The sequence below is a fragment of the Tasmannia lanceolata genome, unplaced genomic scaffold (assembly GCF_043159265.1).
Source record: "Tasmannia lanceolata isolate RefF3 unplaced genomic scaffold, GAP_Taslan_0.1 ptg000004l, whole genome shotgun sequence".
Classification (NCBI taxonomy): domain Eukaryota; kingdom Viridiplantae; phylum Streptophyta; class Magnoliopsida; order Canellales; family Winteraceae; genus Tasmannia; species Tasmannia lanceolata.
In genome coordinates, this window is record NW_027518681.1 from 9,151,059 (window position 1) to 9,174,318 (window position 23,260).

General features: G+C 39.4%; 2 protein-coding genes across 2 annotated transcripts; both read left to right on the forward strand.

Moving 5' to 3' along the window:
- The first annotated feature begins 1,202 nt into the window (after positions 1 to 1,202).
- On the forward strand, positions 1,203 to 15,764 carry ALDH6B2 (aldehyde dehydrogenase 6B2). Its single transcript, XM_077377976.1, has 19 exons — positions 1,203 to 1,358; positions 1,446 to 1,546; positions 1,643 to 1,717; positions 1,824 to 1,985; positions 2,075 to 2,153; positions 2,562 to 2,716; positions 2,961 to 3,024; positions 6,579 to 6,658; positions 8,550 to 8,615; positions 9,144 to 9,194; positions 9,359 to 9,510; positions 10,187 to 10,277; positions 10,531 to 10,611; positions 13,325 to 13,402; positions 13,632 to 13,667; positions 13,743 to 13,786; positions 13,886 to 13,964; positions 15,234 to 15,324; positions 15,449 to 15,764. Exons 1-19 carry the CDS (start codon positions 1,334 to 1,336, stop codon positions 15,556 to 15,558), a joined length of 1,620 nt encoding a protein of 539 aa, XP_077234091.1. The 5' UTR covers positions 1,203 to 1,333; the 3' UTR covers positions 15,559 to 15,764.
- Positions 15,765 to 19,220: 3,456 nt separating this feature from the next.
- Positions 19,221 to 20,240, forward strand: LOC143875627 (uncharacterized). Its single transcript, XM_077377237.1, has one exon. It carries the CDS (start codon positions 19,221 to 19,223, stop codon positions 20,238 to 20,240), a length of 1,020 nt encoding a protein of 339 aa, XP_077233352.1.
- The last annotated feature ends 3,020 nt before the right edge of the window (positions 20,241 to 23,260 follow it).

Sequence of the window (23,260 nt, forward strand, 5' to 3'; positions counted from 1 at the left end):
TTATCTTCCAATCAATCTCCAAGTCAATTCACCAGATAAATCAATGCATGCAAGTTGGGTTTCCATGTTTCATTATACTATTCATTACGCAATTTGTTCATTTTCTTCAACCACTCCTTATGCTTTTAATAATTTTTATTATTAGTTTAACTCTCTTTTACCTGCCGGGACTGCAACTAGTTTATATAAAAATAGGGTTTTGCTAACGAGTGTGCCTAAGGGGCATTCGTTAAGGAGCATTTAAAGCACCTATTTTCATGTACCCACACTTTTATCCTCAAAACACATTTATTATTAGAGAACCGTTTCCCACAATTTCATTTCTATTACGAGAAAATAACAAGAATACCCCTGTGTCATAAAAGATAATAGCCAAAGTACCTTGACCCATTTTCCCTGAGATTGAAATATTTTATTATTTTATATGAGATAAGTTTATTTTTGTCATTTTCATGTGATAGTGTATTTTGTTCATAGGATCGATGATCCTAACCTTCCAATCTATGAATTTTTTTATATTGTGGTGTCCATTTTAAACTTCCTCAAATCAAAGGGTTAAGATCATTCTATGGAGAAGATTTTACGGGTCCACACTATCTACATTAGGGCCCAACAATTGAATGGTTGGATCACCCACCCAAACAATGTCGGCACACGTATTTTTTTCATTTGTTGGGGGTGTGCCCAGAATATATTTTTCAATCCTAACCCGGATCTATGCAGTTTTTTTATATTGCGGTGTCCATTTTAAACCTTCTCAAATCAAAGGGTTAAGATCATTCTATGGAGAAGATTTTATTAGAGAATAAAATTAGATCTGAATTAGAGAATAAAATCAGGGCCCAACAAAATAAATGGTTGGATCACAAAAAAAATGCGGCCACCAGTATTTTTTTCGGGTTGCACGTAAGTGCAGAGCCGTCCACCATGTAAATTATCTTGCATTAGATAGGTCTTTTTTATTATTTTCTATGAGATATAAGTGTATTAGTCATTTTTCATGAGATTTAAGTAGGGATATTTTCGTTATCTTTTATGATATAAGGGTATTCTTGTTATTTTGTCATGGTGGGAGTATTTTTGTAAAAACCAAACCCAAGCCTCTCTTTTGTTGAAATTGTAATTATGGAAATAAAATCTCGAGTACAATCGTTGCTCCAGTAATAAATGTGTTTGAGGATATAAGCCTGGGGGTGCATGAAAATGAAAATAGGTGCTTTAAATGCTCCTTAACGCTTATATAAAGACGTAGTTATCTGTAACGCTTATATAAAGACGAAGAAGGTCTTCCCTCTCTCTTGTTTACAGGGAATAATACTCCGAAAGCGAGAAAATGTCGCGTTTTTTGCTAGCGCGAGGTAAGCCCTCCAGAACCCTAAAATTCCTTCTGCTACTTTCTTCGTCTTCTTCATCTACAAAAACCCTAGATTTTCTTGTAATCTCAGCAAGAAGAAGCACTCAAGCATGGAAATCGCCGATTTCTGCCTTTGGATTCTCGCGCTTCTCGACTGCCACTGATGTATCCCCAACTCATCAGGACCCTCCAGTAAGCATCGATGTGAAATTTCATCTTGGTTTTGGTTCTATAATCTGGTTTCTAGGGTTTAATTTTATTTATTTTTTTATTGAAATTGAAATGCAGCCTAAGGTTCGAAATCTCATCGGCGGGGAATTTGTGGAATCTCAATCGGATGCAACGATTGATGTTTTGAACCCTGTACGTGAAAAAAAATGCGATTTTTTCTTTCCTGAATTCTCTAGTAAATTTGTGTGTGTGTGTTTTTTTTTTTTATATGTATAAAAATTATTGTTTTTAACTGTAGGCGACACAAATGGTTGTTTCTCAAGTACCATTGACAACCGATGATGAGTTCAAAGCTGCTGTAAGTGCCGCGAAACAGGCATTTCCTTCATGGAGAAACACACCAGTCACTACTCGTCAGCGGGTCATGTTAAAGCTCCAAGAACTCATACGCAGAGACATTGTAAGTGTAAATAAAGATGGTATTTTTTATCTTTTTGTTCTTTTGAATTATGGGTTGTTGATTAGCTATCCCAAGATTACTGTTTGCAGGATAAGCTTGCCATGAATATAACAGTTGAGCAGGGGAAAACGTTGCGTGATGCCCATGGTGATGTTTTCCGTGGGCTAGGTTTGTTTTCTTCGTATCTGGTTATTACTACAATTGTTGTTGTTGTTCTTTCTTAGTGAGTTTTTGTTATGGGACAACCAAGTGTATTATATTATTTCAATCTAAGATCAGTTTATTGACTATCCATTCCTGAAAGAATCTTGAGATAACCCCATGCATCGAGATTCACCTCACTTTGATAGAACACTAGCTTTGAGATTCTTCTAGGAATGGATTACAGATGTCTAACTTACGTATAACTAACAGTGCTCTATTGCTTAGACACTCACTATTCACTATGTTATGGACTTACTTTTGTAAATACATAATATTTGCTTTATATATATCGTGGACTCGAGATCTAGCAAGGCATTTCAGTTATGATTTATTGATTGGCCCTATATAAATCTGCATGCTTTGCTCTTGTAGAGGTGGTTGAACATGCATGTGGAATGGCTAGTCTGCAGATGGGGGGATTTGTTTCCAATGTGTCAAGCGGAATCGATACATACAGCATTAGGGAGCCACTTGGTGTTTGTGCTGGGATATGTCCATTCAATTTTCCTGCTATGATTCCTTTATGGGTAATTTTTCTTCTTCTTTTTTTCCTTTTCTTTTTGTACTGATTTGATGGACCATGTTGACAGTTATTCTAGTGACTTGGGCCCATTTTTTAGTGTGGTTTTCCAATGGCCATTGCTTGTGAAGATTACATTCTCTGACTCCTATAGGACAGTCATTGCTCTAGATTTGGAACAATTTTATGTTGGCTGTTGATTAATATTGATTAATATCTTTCTGTTTTCTTAATTGGTATGGTTTCCACAGATGTTCCCAATGGCAGTAACATGTGGCAATACATTTATTTTAAAGCCATCAGAGAAAGACCCAGGTGATTTGTCTTCTTCCTGCCAGTGCATTAATGTAAATCTTTGTTAGTTGGGCTTATAGCTCCCATGAGAGCTCATTTTAGGAGCAACTGGCAATTTATCTCTCTTTCTGAAATAGAAGGTCTATATTTACATGTACCTATCCTATGTTACTTTGATCGAACTCATGCTGCAATCCTGAGGACTAGACACCTGATCAACTGGGCATAGGCTGACATCTATGTTCTAATGATAAAAAATTATACAATTTTTTAATGATATAGAAAAAACCTCAACATAATAGAAACACTCTCCATTAAAAAATATAAACACTCAAAACAACCCTAAAGACCTACTTTCCGTTCCAACCCTTCATAAATATATAATACCATCCTTCCATTGACTCTTTTTTAAATGTAAGGGCTTCTAAATCCGAAATTAGAAACTAGAACAAGAACTCAATTTTCGTCACTGAACTTTGGGTTACATTTTGAAGCCAGAGATGTTTGAATTTTTAGACGTATGTAGAAAGTGTGAAAATGAATCATTTAATGATAGGGGCATTTTGGTCATTCTGACTAAACCCCACTTATATTCCTGACTTGTACTGATTTATTATTATTGAGTTGACCCCACTGAGTTTACCACTCTATACGATTTCTCTCCTCTATCTTTCTCAACTCAACTCAGCTCACTCAACTCAACTCAACTCAACTCAACTCAACTCAACTAAGCCTTTGTCCCAAACTAGTTGGGGTCGGCTAATGAATCCTTTAGAAAATTATCATGAAGAAGGTGAAAGAATCTACCTGGCTCAAATTGACTAAGTCTAATCCTGACACTAGTTGGGTTCGTCTACATGGATCATTTCTTCCATTCTCTGCTATCCAAGGTCATGTTCTTTGTTAAGTTCCTAGCCATCAAGTCTTTCCTCACTGTTTCTACCCAAGTTGTTTTCGGTCTGCCCCTGCCTCTTTTTACTCCATCAACTTGGCACGAATCACTTCTTCTCACTAGAGCATGCAAAGGCCTACGTTGGATTTGCCCAAACCATCTTAAGCTGTGCTCTCTCATCTTCTCCTCAATTGGTGCCACCCCCACCTTTTTACGGATGTCTTCATTTTTAATTCTATCTAACCTCATGTAGCCGTACCTCCATCTAAGCATTCACATCTCCGCTACACTCATCTTACGCACATGCTGCTCTTGGTGGCCCAACATTATGAGGCGTAGAGCATGGCTGGCCTCACAACTGTCTTATAAAACTTTCCCTTCAACTCGGTAGGTATTTTACGGTCGCACATAACTCCTGAAGCATGCTTCCACTTCAGCCAACATGCTCTTCTCGATCAATTATTCGATATTTTAGACGGTATTAGAGCGGAAAGATCAAGATCCGGGTTCATTCCTTTTTCCGATCTCCTAAAAAAGGTTTTTCTCTGTCTTACTTCTTCAATCAGATTTGTGATATATTCTCTCTCTTCATTGATAAACAAGCTTCTCATATTCTTTTCTCATTGTTTCATTGTATCCACCATGACACTTATTTTTCTCATTTTTTGTGCTTTGCTGTTCTCCTTCCAAAGCCCTTCAAAATTTTCCATTTTTTAATTTTTTCTCATCTGCACAAAATTTTTAGAGGCTCCCCTAATTTTGATTATTTTCCCATGTCCTTGCTAACTTAAGCTTAACTTAAGAGTCTGTGTTCCTTGTTTCGAGAATAAAAGTTAAAAGGTCAGTTTCCTTATTGGGCTAGTCTAATTCTAGGAAGTCAAGTCAAGCGAAGAGAGTTTCTACTATAGTTATTACAATGTTTAATTAATTGAAGACTCCATAGCTAGTTTCTATTTCAGTTTTTGAGTCCATTTAGAAGTTGTATGATATGATTGCAACCAAAGCTCGGTGGTGGGATTTTGCTTCGAATATTGAGGGACCCCTATGCAAGCTTTGGGAGCCTCTAGAATCATTGGGGAGCTCTATAAATGTAACCAATGGCTAATCTTTTAATTAAATTAAAGCTTGCAATTGTGCACTTCTGGATGGATCTCCTCCATTATCTTGGTATGATGCCTTGATCGACCTAAAGGTGTGATGGTGTGATTCCTTGATAAGTTATCTTTTATTTATTCTCCGTTGAAGTTTCTTTATCTTCTCTAATTTTTTTCATCTTCATCTTCTCGAAACTCTCAATTCATGAGTTTCTTTTCTTGCAAATCTGGGACTGTTTTAAGATCTTCTTTAACTTTCTATTGGTTGATCTTGATTTTTTTATTCAAGGGTCAGATTTACTTGATTTCTGTCTTGTTTGATCACCCTCCATCTCGAGAGCAAGACGCTTTTTACCATTTACGAACAACCATTGGACCTTGTTCGAAATTCCTGGGTGCTTTTTATATCTATTATAGAATTTCTATGACACCCCTAACTATCTAAATCAGTTTCGTTGGCAATTTTTATTCTTAATCTCCTTTGATCCCTTCACGCTCTTGTTCCCAAACAGTCCCTGTTCTTGTTTCCTAAAATCCCTTCCATCGACCCAATCTACATCAGTTGAGAAGCCTGAGTCGTGAAACGTAGAGACCAGTTGCAAGATACTGCATAATGATGAATGATTCTTTGATCTCATGTAGTATGGGTCATACGCCTTCTACAGGAGATTCGCTTGAGATTAGGCACTCATCATTTTTTTTTTAATGGCGATCAGGCACTCATGGTTGTCCTGTAATAATCGAAGCACCATCAAGATGTCACAAAATTTAGTCTTCTATAGTTCTATGCCAAGACAAAACACATTGAAATTGATTTTCATTTTATCAAAGAGGTTGAAAATGGATAAATAATAAATTACTCAATAGCATGTTACAGGTGATGAACATGTTACAGATGTTTTCACTAAATGACTCTGTTGATCACCATCACTACTTAATCAACCAGCTTAAAATGTCTCTCAGACCATGTTAGCTTAAGGGGGAGTGTTAGTGATAGGGGTATTTTTGTCATTCGGACCAAACCCCACTTATATGTATATGACTCGTAAATCATTAATGAATGAACTGAGTGTAGCACCCCATACAATTTCTCTCTCCTCGCTACTTTATTTGATTATTCTATATTTTACAGAAAGGACTATTTTAGTTATACGATCTTTGGAACAAGATATAAATCACTTGCAAGTTGCAATGAGTACAGAGGCACAAAGCTACGCCCTCCATAGGATCAGGATGTCTTGACTTGACCTGGATTTTGCATTGCATAATGGACCTGCAAGGTTGATATTATTTCATCCACATCAAATCTGTTAGTTTCTGCTGACTTACATTGATATAAGACCTTTGGACCTATTTTATTCTTACTGGTCTCGGAAATCATCACAATACTAAGATGTTGCAGCTAGTCCTTTATTTGCATCCATCCCCTCATCTGAAGAACTTCACTTGTTTTTACTCAAATAAGACAAACTGACTTGGGTGGAAGTATCTAAATCTCTTGGTGGAAATACCAGCCCCCATATATTTATTTATGTGTATTTCCAACTTGTAAATGTCAAAATTAATTTATTTTGTTGATTTCTTGTCAGGGGCTTCAATGATACTTGCAGAGCTAGCAATGGAGGCTGGTTTACCTGCAGGAGTCTTAAACATCGTTCATGGCACCAGTGTAGGTTTGGATTTTGATTTGAATCACATGGCTGAATCTTAATTTGTAATTTTGTATGAATCATGCGATTTTTTTGTTGAATCTTATTATTCGATCATAAATCGTACGATTCATGTGATTTATTCCAATCAAGTTTTTCTTTTCAAAGATCCCCTTTCTCTTATGTATTAGAAGAAGCCTTCCAAAATCCTCTCGTGAGGAGGAAGAAGACAGAGGAGGAGGGGCAGTTAGAACAAACCAAACCAGTTTGAACCAGTCAAGCACAGTGCATGTGCTTGAGGGCATTACTTACATCGAGGATAGAGATGACCATAATGAGGACAACATTGACAACTTATTAGTTTTTTTTTATAATTGATATTTGTTATTTATGTTTGAGACTGATATGATCTTGGGTCTTTTAATATATTTTTTTTTTTAATGATAGAGAATATTATTGAAAATAAGAGAGAGAAGGGAAGAGAAACCCACGACCGAGATGGTCAAAAGTCAAAACAGAGAGGGTCTTTAATTATTTTTGAGGTTATTATCTAATATGTATAGGTTTGGATGGGAAATAGATGATTAGTATGTGACAAGTTTGTTAGCAAACAATTCGTATTATGATATTGACCAAATAATCATAGTAATTTATATTTAAGTTTATGATTTATGATTTACGATTCCATATGATTCGACTCCTATTACGATTTATGATTCGATTCCGATTTTCAAAACATTGCATACGCTCTTCTTTTTCTATAGATTAATAAGTTAGTATCACCTAATGATTCAAATTGGTCTCGATATTTGTTATCATTCTTATAGTCATAAATTGGTAAAAATAATTGTTATCAGTTACATGATGAGTACCGGCAGATTACTGGATCTTATATTTAATAAACTCGGTAATTGATTCTTCAAAAAATTTCCATCTTGTGTTGTGTAAATTTAGTTACCCACTAAGTTATCATTCATTGTATATTTGAGAAGTATATTTTTAGAAAGGGAATCTATTGAAACACGACCATACTATTTGGAGATGTAAATCTCTATTGCATCATTCCTGTCCATCTAATATTTTGTGTTACCACATTCTATGATGATGCACTACACATTACAGTAGTATCCCATATAGCAATGTGTACTGAATCTAATTACTGCTTTGCGAAATGCGAATGCACATATATACTAAGCAATATCTATGAGAAGATGGTCAGTTTGGATTAATACAACACTAACAATGTCAATTGTTACATGGTAACCAAATAGTCATCATTGGTTTCATGTATTATTTCAGGGAAAGTGCCAAGCGTAAAGACAATTTTACAAGGCTATCAAGAACCATTTTCTATTGTATATAAAATACTACATGCTAAAATGACATCGCACAAATCAGGGTATTGGTAGTAATAAAAAGTGGACGAATTTCAAAATTCCGAAATGGGGGCATGCATGCAAAACTACAATGATAAACATATCATTTACAAAGATAGTAAGCCATGATAATGATTACATAAAAAATTCTGTCAAATGTAGTGAGGATCAACTAAATTACTGTATGAAATTGATATTGGATACACCAACTAATTATTGTTCACAAAAAAATTACTGAATTTATTTTTTCACAATTTTAACCCATTATATGCTCGCAGCTTCAATTCAGCTCTCTTGTCCCTTCTCAATTTTCCGTTTTTTGTTACTTCCAAAGTCATGAAAGGTTCTTACACACATCACTCATTTTACTTCTTTCAAGAATATGATGCTGACGTTGTGCACTTAACAACCCTTCTCTGTAGGTGTCATTTTTCTTAATTCTTTGTTTCTGGTCATTGAGCTGTTTAGATTGATTTCCAACAATGTTAATTGCTTTATCTATAACAGATATTGTTTGGTTTTTCAATTGGAGCAGGGCACTGTTAATAAAATATGTGATGATGATGATATCAAGGCTATATCATTTGTTGGCTCAAATACGGTAAGTGCAGCATCAACTTATGGTATTAATTTCTATACGTTACTTACGGTTAGAGTTAGGTGTGCAGTATGCTTACGTACTTGATTTTCAAATCACATAAATATTATGATGCAGGTGTATGAATACTATGAAATAATTTCTAAGTCAGTGGGACTTCTGATGTACTTCATTTGAAGAAATACTATACAATCGTCATTTCGAATTAAGAATTCAATAGATAAAGTGGTTTTCTCATCTCTTTTATATTCGATGACACTGCCATCAAACTGCCTTGTGGGGCCATCCTTAATTTTGGGGCAGGGTGAGATCATTAAGTTTCACCTCTTTCTTAGCGACTTGCTTAATGCCTCCACATCTTCCTGGAACTATCTTACTCCAAATAGGATGACAGCAAAACATGCCATCATTTTTTCCCTCCCTTAGTTTGGGTTTTGTTTGGGGGACTTTATAGAACTTCTCACAGTTTATTCCTTGAGCTCTTAAAGTGTTTCTAGGCAAACTTCTTCTTACGTTAATGTGTGTTTCTAGGCTGGAATGCACATCTATGCTAGAGCTGCGGCTAAGGGGAAACGCATTCAGGTAAATCTGTCTTTGTTTAGTGAAATATAAGTCATGTATTCCTCCATTTCAAAAAAATAAGTCATGTATTCCTCTCTTTCCTCGAGTACTATGCTTGCCACTCTACTAAACATTCTCTGAAATCATGTGATGAATTAGCTTAGCTGACTGACTTTTATTTTCAGTCAAACATGGGGGCAAAAAACCATGGAATTATCATGCCGGATGCGAGTGTGGATGCCACTTTAAATGCCCTAGTCGCATCTGGATTCGGTGCCGCAGGGCAAAGATGCATGGCACTCAGCACAGCTGTTTTTGTTGGAGGCTCAAAGTCATGGTACTATTGTTTGGCTATTTTGTTATATTCATCTTTCTGAATGATTGTACATTGTTTGTCCTTACAAGTCTTAAACTTCAAAGTTGGATACATTCGTTCTGTTGTTGTTTTCTTTTTTCCCTAAGTGGTTATACACATCTTGTGGAAGAACGACTTACTCCAAAAGCTTAAGCCTTTGGAGATGTGTTATTTAATCTTTTATACTTTAACACTCCCCCTCACGTGGAGCCCCACTTTTTAGGGTTGGCCTACATGTGGCCCCTCTTTTGGATTGGCCATTAATATGTGAATTTTTTAATATCAAGGAGTTTTGAACCTAGGGCAATTGCTCTGATACCATGTGGAACAACCAATTACTCCAAAAGCTTAAGCCTTTGGAGATGGTGGTATTTAATCTTTTATGCTTTAACACACCTCAAATCAGCATACTACTTTATGAAGCTTCATTTGCTTTACTATATTTTGAACTACGAGGCATGACATTGCCATCAAGCTGGAATCCTTTGGGATTTCCTTCAAGCCTTCCTTATCTAATGTTGTGTGGAGGTCTAGCTGACAAGGCAATGATTTAATAAGTTAAAATTTTAAAAATGACTTAATTTGATGGTTTGTTGGAATGAATAGATATTAATCTATGCTCTGAAAGAAGATCATTAGTGACCATTTCTTTTACCAGGGAGGATGGACTTATGGAACGTGCCAAAGCACTTAAAGTAAATGCAGGAACTGAGCCTGATACTGATCTTGGTCCTGTGATTAGTAAACAGGTGCATATAATAATCCGATTATGCATGTGCTATTTGTTTTTGTTTTTGTTTTTTTTTGAAATGGCAGCATGCAATTTGTAACGACTATAACCATGGAAATGCAGAAAAACATTAGTTTAGATAGAGAAGGTGTTACTGTTTGACTTTCTTGGAAGTGATGGAGCTTACACTTCTTCCTCTCCTTTTTGAACTTCGTATGACTATATTTATGTGTTTATTTTTGTTGCTTTTGACATACGTTCTTTATGCACAGGCGAAAGACCGCATTTGCAGATTAATCCAGAGTGGCGTTGAAAGTGGTGCTAGGCTTGTGCTGGATGGGAGAAATATTGTGGTCTGTGTTTTGGCCTGCACATCCTTTTTGTCTGATTTTTACTATTGATGGTAGCAGATTCAGATTGATAGCTTGTAGATTTTTGTGTATGGTATTGATTATTGATTTTCTTAAATTAATGTTCAATGAGAAGTCTTCAATTGATAAAACTTCGTAAAACCAGTTATTTGGTTTATAACTTGCAGAATCTTTCAAAATGCCATATGATGAAATTTACTTGAAGTGTTAGGAACATAAAATAGTGGTTGTCTAGAAATTTTGTTAACATAACCTTGAGTGCAAGGAAGATTTTGAAATAACATATACCGGGAAACTTCATAGCTTGAAAATGTTGGGAATTTTGAAGTACTGCTTCTACAATTGCATATTTAACCAGTGTTTAAAAACGCGGATGTGACGCGGAACGCGGCCAAGAAAAATCCTTGTCGACTCGGCGCGGATGCAGCCAAGAACACGGTTGACACGGTCATAACTCGGGGGAGTCAAAGGAGTTCATTGACTGTAGGGAAAAATGTGGAATGCGGATGTGGTGCAACGCGGAATGCGGCCAAGGTAAAATGGAGTCGACTCGGGCAAGTTCCTTGTCGAGTCAAGGAGTTTTTAAGCACTGTATTTAACCATAGTTAAGCAAACGTTGCTATGAAAGATTTTGATAACCATTGGGAGTGAATGCTGACTGTTATATTGATCCGAACTTCCGTCTAGCAAGTTTCTTGACTTAGCTGCCCAGATGTTACTTTTGTTTGCATGTTACCCTCCAAGAACTTGGAACTTTCACTAGAAGAGGTTTCTCCAAGTAATATTGTTAATGGATTATAATAGGGTGGTTTCTGGTTAAAATATTAGTTTCATGATCGGTGTTCTGTGTGAGTATTCCTCACTACCATTCAAAAAAAAAGGGTCTTCCTCACTATACCCGTGTTGTTAGTTTGACCAGCAGAAGGATATTGATATCTCACATACACATGCAAATGATTGGAGACACACCGTCTTCCATCTATGTGGGCCGACTGTGTTGAGGGTTACCTTCAGTGGGTTCAATGGCTTGTGATCTAGTAATTGGAGATTTGATGCATCGTGCTTTGTAACCTCTTGTTTCTCTTTCCTGGAAGCAGATCATGCTTTTTGTCCTCAGGTTATGCATTTATTACATTCAACTATTAGTAGCTAAGATATTTGTCTAAGTGAATACTGGGGTAGAATTTGATGAAATTATAATGGAATTTTGAATTGAAGCCGATGAAATTCCATTCTCTCATTATTTATTCAATATTTGTATCTGTATGGGTCCGAGTGGAGCCCACCCTTTACAAATTCAATATATTGTAATCTAGTAATTAGGTATTGAAAGGTACCTCTTGGCTTTTCTTTCTTTCTTTTTTATCCCTTTTGGAAGCGGGTCATAATACGGAAAAAACGAAAGAACCTATAACTATTTCAAAACCTTTAACTATTTCAGTTGCCTAGCAGGCAAATATTTACCTCTGTGGCAGTGTTTAAAAATGTGTATGCGAGTCAAAATTTGGCCAAGAAAAATCCTTGTCGACTCGGCGCGGACACGGCCAAGAACGTGGCTGAGTACTTGGTTGACGCGGTCAAAACTCGGAAGAGTCAAAGGAATTTTTATTGACTCTAATGGGCAAAACACGGAATGTGGCAAAAGGAAAAGGGAGTCGACTCGGGGGGAGTTCTAAAACTATGCTCCGTGGAAAGACTGATTCATTCGGAGCCTGGTCTGCCCCACATGTAGCCTGGTCTGCCTCACTTGTAGTGCCCGCAGGCTGCCAGTCCCAACCCTGCCGTCCTCCTCAGTCATCTCGCTAACACTCTTTTAATATTTATACAGTTTTGTTTTTCCATTTGGCTTGTTGACATTCCAATGACGAGTGAGAAAATAGTGAAAGAGAGAAACTGGGTAATCGTAGTGGTGCTCAGGATAGTAATAGGACAAGAGCTGATTTTCTTGGTAGATAAAGATCTCACATTGGAATGTTGTGATCCACTGATAAACTGCTTAAGGCTTGGTGTTTGCACCACCATTGCATTCTGATTTTCAGAGGACCATGTTTATGCATTTTTAAGTGAAGCCATGTGGAATATCTCCTGTCCAGTGTTTTAATGTAGTTATGACTTATGAAGGCCTACAGCTTGTCAGTTTCCCTTTGTTATTCCAGGTTGGGATGGCTTTTAGATTCACTGAGCTTAGTAAATCCCTTTGATATCCATGTTTATGTTAGTACTTGCTTTATGAATTATTAATTCTTTTTATTTTTTATTTTTTTGAACTGAAGAGTTATTAATTCTTTATGGTTATATTTGTCATCATTATTGCATTCATCCATTTCTGGAGAAATCTATGAGGGATGTGTTTGGCATGTGGTGTACACTGCACTTACTGAAGCTATGGATTGTACTATCTTATTATACTGCATTTTTAAAGTGAATTTTTTTTACCATTTCTTTATTTGTGCGTGTCATCCTTGCGCATGGGGGGGCGTGCTAATCTTATTATACTGCATTTCTTTGGCTTTCTTTGAAAATATACAGTAATGGATATGATATAGTTAGAAGTTTTAAGCCTTTCATGCAGACAAAATATTTCATACTAGAAACAAGGTTATGCAGTAGTGAGGTAGTTATAATGTTAGTGGATGGTTACGGCCTAAATTACCCTTAATAGTTGAATAGCTTGATTCTGATCAGATTTCAACAGGTCCCAGGGTACGAAGATGGAAACTTTGTTGGACCCACCATCTTAGCTGATGTGACAAGCAACATGGAGTGTTATGAGGTATTCTTTTAATGCCTTCCATCATCCTCTTTATGTTTTTGGAATGGATAGAAGTCTGGATGATAAACTTAGATCCTGGGTCAAATAATACCTGAACCCGTGACCATGTCATCAAGTTGTATATTGGTCTTCGTTACCATGCTGCGAATGGATGTCATAAAAAAATCATTATAAATTACATGCTCCTCTGAGAATAAATGTTGATAGTAGTGTTTTTTGCACTGAACAGGAGGAAATCTTTGGTCCAGTTCTCCTTTGCATTCAGGTATCCTACTTATTGCATTTTGCATTTTACTTTCAAGTTCTCAACATAACATATTGTGATTTGCTCCACCTACAGGCTGGGAGCCTAGAGGAGGCTATTGCCATTTGTAACGGAAACAAGTACTCCCTCCTATTTCACCCTTGCCTTTAAAGTATCTAAGGAGCCATTTTGTAGAATTTATGTTGATCTATAAGATACTGACTGTCCTGTTATCGCAGATATGGCAATGGAGCATCCATATTTACCACATCGGGTGTATCTGCAAGGAAGTTTCAGAATGAGATTGAAGCAGGCCAGGTAAACCAACCATTCTCAAGAATCAATCTGCCTAAAGAAGTGAACCAAAATGTTTTTGTAACTGATCACAACTGAACTCAACAAACCCTTTGTCCCAAACTAGTTGGGGTCGGCTAAATCAATCCTTTAGAAAATTTTCATGAAGAAGGTGAAAGGAATCTAACTGGCTCTAATCCTAGCTCTAGTTGGGTTCTTCTACGTGGATCATTTTCTTCTAGTTGTTATAACTGATATCAACTCAACTCAACAAAGCCTTTGTCCCAAGCTAGTTGGGGTCGGCTAAATGAATCCTTTAGAAAAAAAAAATTCATGGAGAAGGTAAAAGGGATCTACCCGGCTCTAATCCTGGTTCTAGTTGGGTTCTTCTACGTGGATCATTTTCTTCCATTCTATCCTATCCAAGGCTATGTTCTCTGTTATGTTCCTAGCTATCAAGTCTTTCCTCACTGTTTCTACCCATGTTATTTTCGGTTTATCCCTACCTCATTTTACTCCCTCAATTTGGCACGAGTCCCCTCTTCTCACCGGGGCATCCAAAGGCCTACTTTGGATATGTCCAAACCATCTTAAGCGGTGCTCTCTCATCTTCTCCTCGATTGGAGCCAGCCCACCTTTTTACGAATGTCTTCATTTTTAATTCTATCTAACCTTGTGTAGCCGCACATCCATCTAAGCATTCGCATCTCCGCTACACTCATCTTATGCACATGTTGCTTTTTGGTGGCCCAACATTCTGAGCCATACAGCATGGCTGGCCTCACAGCTGTCTTATAAAACTTTCCCTTCAACTTGGTAGGGATTTTACGGTCGCACAGAACTCCTGAGGCAAGCTTCCACTTCAACCAACCTGCTCTTATTCTATAGTTAACATCCTCTTCAATGTCTCCTTCCTCATGTAGAATTGAACCAAGATATCGAAATATATCCCTCTTTGGTACCTCCTGTCCACTCATATTTACTACGTACTCGTCCCGCCTCCTTACATTACTAAAGTTGCATTCCATATATTCTATCTTAGTCCTACTCAGTTTAACTGATATGGAAGAAAAAAAAAAAATGACTTCTTTGAATCTGAAAAAAAACCCTATATTTCTTAAATTAATAGAGGCCCCCAAAAAATGGTCCATACAGACCAAAATAAATGGATTACAAATTTCTAGAATGAAATGTCTTTTTACTGCATAATATAAGATCATGTTACTCATGCTTAAACCATTTCACCCAGTCTCTCATATGAATGGTATGATGTGTCTTATGATATTCTTCAAGGTTGGCATTAACGTCCCGATTCCAGTTCCATTGCCCTTTTTCTCATTCACTGGGTCCAAGGCATCTTTTGCAGGCGATCTCAATTTCTATGGTAAGATAATTACATTGCTCTTTTCTTCTGTACCTTCAGCAGCATTTTTATAGAAGTGGGGTAGATGTGCTCAAATCATAGCATCATCCGATTTTTTTGCTTAGAAATCTCCTTGTGATGGCAGGCAAGACTGGTGTACAGTTTTTTACCCAGATTAAAACAGTGACTCAACAATGGAAGGATTTGCCAAGCCAAGGACTATCACTGGCAATGCCCACATCACAGAAGACATAATCAACGTCAAACTCCTCTGTGGTATACATATCTCCTGTGCACATGTTTGGAATCGAACGAATAAAAATCAAATAGATAAAGAGCTTGTGGGCATGTTCTCTTCTTTATCACTTTTCTTTCTGCTTTTGACATGCAGGGCATGGCATCTGAAAAACCCTTTATCGTGTACATGAAAATAAAATAAAGTTCACCATTTTGTAGGGGTATTTTGGCTTATCATGGAAGACCTTGATAAACTGCTTTATGATCATTTGAACCGATTATTATATAGGCGTCATAAACAGTATTAATTCTTTACTAGACGAGTCCCCCGGGTGAGTGGGTTGTGACAATTCCCAGAAAAAAACTAATAGTCAATTGTATTAGTGTTCATAAAGAGTGTCATATTATTAAAACAGGGGATTCCCGTTACCATTTCTCATGAGGATTGAAAAGATGGGTTCTTTCTGTGTTTTTTTTTTTTTTTTTTTGAATGGTTGATCGGTTCTTTCTTTCTGCTAGTGTCCATTTTGGGATTTCTTAGTTCTTTATGACATCACAATCGATTAAAATGTAACGATCCTTGTGCTCTATACCTCAATAATCACGAGAATCAGATTCTCTGTACCTCAATTTATTTTCTTGTAGAAGATGGGAGATTAAGTGGTGGACAGAGTGAAAAATGTATAAGAGAGTAAAAGTTTTAAAAATAGTTCTCTTCTGCAAGATGGTGGGAATGACCCTTGAGAAACAAGTTTTTACTTGTCTTTTGTAGAGAGGGAAAATGAAAGAGAGATAATTTTTCGTTTCTATTTCTTTCCTTTTATTGGAAAGATGGAAGATTTTAATTCTTTGGGTTTCTAAAATAGGTGAGACAGTGGGGAGATGGAGAGAGAAAGTTGGGTAATTGATTGGATTTCAAAGACGCAATAAACGAAAGTTTTTAATTTAAATAAAATGGTTGTTGGATTGAAAAGGGAAAGTGATTTGTTGTTTAAAAGAATACATAAGATGGGAACTGCTAGCGTCCATTGCAAAAGGCATTTTGCGGCTGGCCTGTTGCACGACCGACCACCCGCGAAATTTGTTTTATGCCCATTTGATAAAGAGGACTACATGGAATGTCCCAAGTGTAAAGAGGGCTTACATGGGAAGTCACTTTAAAAATCAATGGTAAAAAGGAAACATTTGGGTCCTACAAGAGGGAAGAGGGAAAAGGGAAGAGGGCATGGTATGTAAAACATTAGACTACTGATTTTGTAGGACTTCATGTTCGGCAAGGTGATTTTTTAATCTCCGAATAGCCTTGACCTCCTGTTTTGTTGGTTGCAAAGAGGGCAGAGAAAAGAGGTTTTGTCATGCTTCAAGGATGTTGATAACAGGTTTCCTCAGTTCCCCCATGCTTCAAGGTGGATAGAGAACAAGCCCTTTGAATTGTTAGTTTGCTTATCCGATTTGCTAAATTGGGTCCTAATATGGTTTGCTTCAAACTTTCCACACCCCTGAATTTACACGCTTTCTACCCATGTTATTTTGACATCTTTGGATTTTTCTTCTAAAGAAAAGAAATCAATGACATTGTAAATAAATATCATAAACTAGAATGGTGGAAATGCTTAATTTTAAGGGGGCACGTATTGATATTGCCGCCCCTCTTCCTCATTTCTCAATATTACAAAACCAGGTAAATAGAATTGGTGAGGCGGGCCCACTACAGCATAGTGGGTCCTACTTTTGAATGATCTGAACCATCCTCGCTGAGCATGGACAGTCAAAAACTGCATCTAAGCAATGCTTCACATTCAACAACAAAAAAATAGAAATTATTGGAAGTTAGGGTTGCATGATTGGTGTAATTTTTGGGCTATAGGAGATCCAAAGAGGGCCTACCAAATGGACGGTTCAAATAATTCAATGGTGGGACCTTCTTCACTGTATTGCAATGAGTTGGCCAATGAGTAGGGTGGGTATCTTGTTGAGAGAGAGAGAGAGAGAGTTTTTATATGGTGTAAGCCTGTACATATGGTCAAGTATTAAAGGGATTTGCTAGGGTCCACTCCAAAAGGCACCTCGTGGCTGGTCTGTCGCATGTTTGACCAGCCACCTCATGAATGAAGACAACAGCTCTTGTCTCCATTCATGAGGTGGCTGGTCTGACATGGACAGACCAGCCACGAAATGCCTTTTGTGATGGACGCTAGCAATTCACTTTTTTAAAATGGCATGTACGGTCCACACCATAGGATGATTCAAACCGTCCATTTGATGGGCCACAACCCTACCTTGTTCAAAGATTTAAACAAATCATGGCCCCACCAACGGTTCATGTGAGAGGTGAATTTATCTTAAAAGGGGTTGAATTTATCACTACTGCGCTATCTATAATGATCAAATATATCCAATTCGAGATGATGTTTTCACGCCCCCTGATAGGATAATTCACCCTACTTGTAAGTAAGGTGATTTTGACGTCAAAAAGCGCTAAGTCTGCACACAATTCAAGTTAACAGGGGGCGCATAATCCTCTGGCGTGCGGAAAATTCATCGCCCTTTTATCAATCCAATCTTTCTTTTTCTCATCCCGAGAAATTTTCAACTCTGGGATTTGTAGGGTTTCTGCTGTTTTTCATCTCCTTTCCAGCTAGGGTTTGTTGGGGACGAAGTAGACGAAGTGACGAACCTTCTTGATCTTCTCCTGGTAGTCTCTTCAATTCAGATAATCTTCTCGACTTTCTTCAATTTTTTTTTTTTATAGATTATCTGGCTCTTACCTATCAGTTTTATGTTTCTAATTGTGTATCTTCTTCTTCTTCTTTTTGGGTTGAATTTTAAAACTAACGATTTCATCTCTTCTCTACCTCTTTCTTTCCGATTCTACATCATTTCAAGATCGCAATTAGCCTTAGAATTGTTTCCCTCGAAATGATTTGATGAAGAACCATATTACTTCCGTATATATTAGGTTTCGTGAGATGGGTTGTCTTCTATTTATTCAGAACACAGGAAAGAAGAAAAATGCCTCTTATTTTTTCTCTTTGTTAGAAGGTGTATTGCATAGCCTAAGGGCATAGTGGTCTTTGTATGTTCTCTTTATATATAAATACTACAGTAAGGGGGAGTAAACCCTAACTTCTTCCTTTTTTCTCTAATCTCTTCTCCTCTCAACATGGTATCAGAGCCCTAGGGGTTTTTGTGCCCTAGGGACCATTGGAGAAGCTCCCCTTCTCCTTCTTCTCTCCTCCCTCCCTCCATCACGCTCCTCCTCCTTCTCCTTCTTCTCACCCACCCTTCCCACTCACCCCAGCCAATTTTTTTTTTTCCGCCCCTGCTCCTCGTCCTTCCTTTCCCTCATTAAAACCCTCATTTTCCCCTACTAATCCCATTTCCTATCCCTCATGAAACCTTAAATCCCTAACCCTCCCACCCTAAGTTCTAACCCTCTTTCTCTCTATGGTCTAAATTTCTTCCGCCCTTCTTTTCTTCTTCGCTCCGCGACTCCGACCTTTCATCTTCTCCATTTATACCCTAGAGGCCCTATTATGTTTTTTTTTTCCCTCATTCGTCGGAGTCACACCACATTCTTTCACCACACATAGTGGTCTCTTTATGCCCTAGAGGCCTTCTCATTGCTCTTGTCCCTTACTTTGACGTCGTGTGTTGTCTATTTCGCCTTCGTTCCTTCTATGGATCCTCCTATTGTAGACAATCCCTCTCTCGGGCAAACCTCTTCTTCTTCTACCCCTATTTTCCCTTCATCGGGTGATGCCTCCTTCCTCCCGATGACCACGGTCAAGCTTGATGGTTCCAATTACATGAATTGGAAAGTGGCGGTGGAAGTTTATCTCATTACCAAAAGGAAGGTCTACACCATACGTCGTGACCCTCCTGCGGTTTTGGATCCCACTTATGAGCAGTGGGAAACGGATGATGATCATATCCGTAGTTTACTCTGGCAGAGTATGATCCCACAGATTTCAGGGACTATGATGCAGCTTCCGACTGCAAAGAGGATTTGGGACCAAACTGCGGTTATGTTTTCAGGCGTCGGTAACCCCTCCCGTATTAGTGCCACATATTCTGAGTGGATGCATCTTCGGCGTGGTGACACCCCTCTTTCTACATACTATGGTCAGTTCGTCTCTCACTGTCAGCAGCTCGACATTTTTCTGCCCTTGACAACAGACTTAGCCGTCGCCGCTCGGCAGCGGGATCAGCTTCGGGTTGTTCAGTTTCTCGAGACCTTGGGCCCCGAGTTTAGGTTTTTTCGCCAGCAGATTTATGGCTCTGGCACTATGCCTTCCCTCGAGGAGGTCTATCAGCGGGCACAACAGTGTCTAGGTGGAGCCTCTCTTACTCCTGCTGTTTTTAATGGTCCTGCTACCGCGGCATATGCAGTAGGAGATCGTCCTGCCCGTGGTGGTAGGATGTTTGGCCGAGGCCGTGGCCGTGACTCTAGCCGTGGCGGACGTACCATAGGTACGAATTTCTCTAGTGGCAGGGGATATGGTGGCCGACCTCGTCCATATTGTACACATTGCCGGCGTGAGGGCCACCGTCATGAGACCTGTTATGTGCTACATCCTGAGCGTCGTCCCCCGCCGCCATCTCAGTTCGGGCGATCAGCGCACCTTTCTACTCTGGACGACTCTGATCCTCGAGCATCTTCCTCCGGCTCCAGCCCAGCTGTACCGTCTTTCACTTAGGCCGACTATGATGAGCTCCAGCGCCTACGCTTGGCCGCCCATCCTCCCAGTGCTAGCTTTGCACAGCCAGGTAGCACTCCTGCCTCTCTTATTAGTAGCTCGAGCTCCTGGATCATTGATTCGGGAGCCTCGAACCATGTGACAGGTACTCTATCATCACTCAGGTCTTTTCACCCTCTTTCCTCTCAGTCTATGACCCTCGCTGATGGTCGTACTACTCCCATTTCTGGTACAGGGAGTACCTCTCCCTACCCTAGTCTTACCCTCTCCTCTGTGCTTTGTGTTCCCCAGTCTCCCTTTAACTTACTTTCAGTCAGTCAGCTCACTAAATATCTTAACTGTTATGTCTCATTTTATCCATCTTATTGCTTATTACAGGATCTTGCGACTGGGAGGACGATTGGTAAAGGACGTGAGGTAGATGAGTTGTATCGTCTGGATGGAGGTCTCCCCCATACCATTTTACACAGTTCTGTCGACGCCTACCAGTGGCACTGCCGCCTTGGTCATCCATGCATTGAGCGCTTACGGCGCACCTCTATAGTTTCTGTTCCTATTCAGTCTTTTCAGTGCGAGGCCTGTGAACTTGGAAAACACCACCGTGTGTCTTTTCCCTCTAGGCTTGTTAGTCGGGCCTCGCACCCTTTTGCTTTAGTGCACTCTGATGTATGGGGTCTCCTGAGAACTCCTATTTTTGGATATAGATATTTTGTTGTTTTCACTGATGACTATTCTCGCATGACTTGGCTGTATTTCCTTCACGATCGTTCTGAGGTTTTCTCTGCTTTTTCGTACTTTTCATTCTGAGGTTACAAATCAGTTTGATTGTACCCTCAAATGCTTGCGCACAGATAATGCTAGAGAATATTTCTCCACTACCCATGGGTTCCAGGATTTTCTTTCCAGTCGGGGTATTCTCCACCAGTCTTCCTGTGCTCACACCTCTCAGCAGAATGGTGTGGCTGAAAGGAAGATGCGCTCTTTACTTGATGGGGCTCGCTCTCTTCTTATTCAGATGCGAGTTCCCAAGAGCTATTGGGGTGATGCTGTTCTTACTGCATGCCACATTGCCAACCGGCTTCCATCCTCGATTCTTGGTGGCTCTTCCCCCTTTGATGTGTTATACCCTGGTCATGACCCCTTTCCTATCACCCCTCGGGTCTTTGGGTGTGTGTGTTTTGTTCACCACCTTGGTCCTGGCTTTGATAAGCTGGATCCTCGGGCTGAACGATGCATCTTTCTTGGGTACTCCCGTACCCAGAAAGGTTATCACTGTTACAGTCCTCGCCTGCGTCGGTCCTTTGTGTCTGCCGATGTCACATTCTTCGAGTCTGAGTCCTACTTTGTATCTTCTCATGAGACTCCTTCCACAGTTCCTGACTCGGACCTTTCTCTTCCCCTCCCCGCCCTTCCGGCTCCTCTCCTCTCCCCTCCTGTATTAGTTCCTGAGACTATTCCTGTCTGTGATCCATCATCTTCACTACAGGCTCCTAAGGCTACTGAGCCTCCTCCTCCCGCTCCTCCGCAAACATATCCTCATCGGCCGAGATCTACAGCTCATCCTCGTCGGCCGAGATCTACAGCTCATCCTCGTTGGCCGAGATGTACAGCTCATCCTCCTCCGCCTGCGCCATCGTCCTTGCAGCCGGAGATCACACCCCCCACATCTCAGGTACCTATCTCTCCTATTCCTACTTCAGGTTCTCCCATTGCTTCTCGTACTCGTTCTCACAGTACTACTCACCCTATTTCCTCTGTTATTTCATATGATTCTCTCACCCCGCTGTTTCGGAGTTTTGTTTCCTCTTTGTCATCTGTTCCTTTGCCACAGTCTTTACCAGCTGCACTTGATCATTCGGGATGGCGTGCCGCCATAGATCTTGAGACGGAGGCCCTCCAGGCCAATAAGACATGGGAGTTAGTTCCTCTTCCTCCTAGGGCTCGACCAGTTAGTTGTCGTTGGGTTTATGCCGTCAAACACTTACCTGACGCTACTATTGAGCGCCTTAAGGCGCGATTGGTGGCAAAAGGCTATACTCAGACCTTTGGTGTTGATTATTTAGAGACTTTTTCGCCGGTCGCTAAGATTTCGTCTGTTCGTGTTCTTCTATCTCTTGCAGTTACACATGACTGGCTTCTGCATCAGTTAGATGTCAAGAATGCCTTTTTACATGGTGAGCTTACCGAGGAGGTGTATATGGAGCAACTTCCTGGGTATGTTGCTCAGGGGGCGATGTCCTCCTCAGTATGTCGGTTGCGGAAGTCTATATACGGTCTCAAGCAGTCTCCTAGAGCCTGGTTTGGACGATTCAGTGATGCTATCATGCACTATGGCATGAAGCAATGTGCAGTTGATCACTCCGTCTTCAGTTCTCATTCCACTACTGGTTGTGTGCTATTGATAGTATATGTCGATGACATCATTATTACAGGCAGTGATTCAGAGGGGATACGCAGGTTGAAAACCTTCTTGCAGAACGAGTTTTCAACCAAAGATTTGGGTCGTCTCAAATACTTTCTTGGCATTGAGGTTGCATATTCTACTAGAGGTCTCTCCCTCTCACAGAGGAAATATGTACTAGATCTTCTTGAGGAGACAGGTCACCTTGGAGTGAAACCTGCGTCTGCTCCCATGGACCCAAATGGGAAACTTCTTCCAGAAGAAGGAGATTTATTAGATGACCCTGGCAGATATAGGAAGCTGGTGGGTAAGCTCATATATCTTACAGTCACTCGTCCAGATATATCATTTGTTGTTGGCTCAGTCAGCCAACATATGAGCTCACCCCGTACTTCTCACTGGGCAGCAGTGATTCAGATTCTTCGCTACTTGAAAGAAGCACCAGGGAAAGGACTCTTATTCAAGAAGCATGGTCATACCCGGGTAGAAGGCTTCTGTGATGTAGACTGGGCAGGATCTCCAGCAGATAGGAGATCTACCACTGGATATTGCACCTTTGTTGGTGGCAATCTAGTGTCGTGGAAAAGTAAGAAGCAGGACATAGTCTCCAAGTCGAGTG

Coding starts and splice junctions, on each gene's coding strand:
- ALDH6B2 (XM_077377976.1), top strand. CDS start 1,334: ATGTCGCGTTTTTTGCTAGCGCGAG. Junction 8,616..9,143: donor CATTTGTTGGCTCAAATACG/GTAAGTGCAGCA, acceptor GTGTGTTTCTAG/GCTGGAATGCACATCTATGC. Junction 10,278..10,530: donor GTCCTGTGATTAGTAAACAG/GTGCATATAATA, acceptor CTTTATGCACAG/GCGAAAGACCGCATTTGCAG.
- LOC143875627 (XM_077377237.1), top strand. CDS start 19,221: ATGGATCCTCCTATTGTAGACAATCCCTCTCTCGGGCAAACCTCTTCT.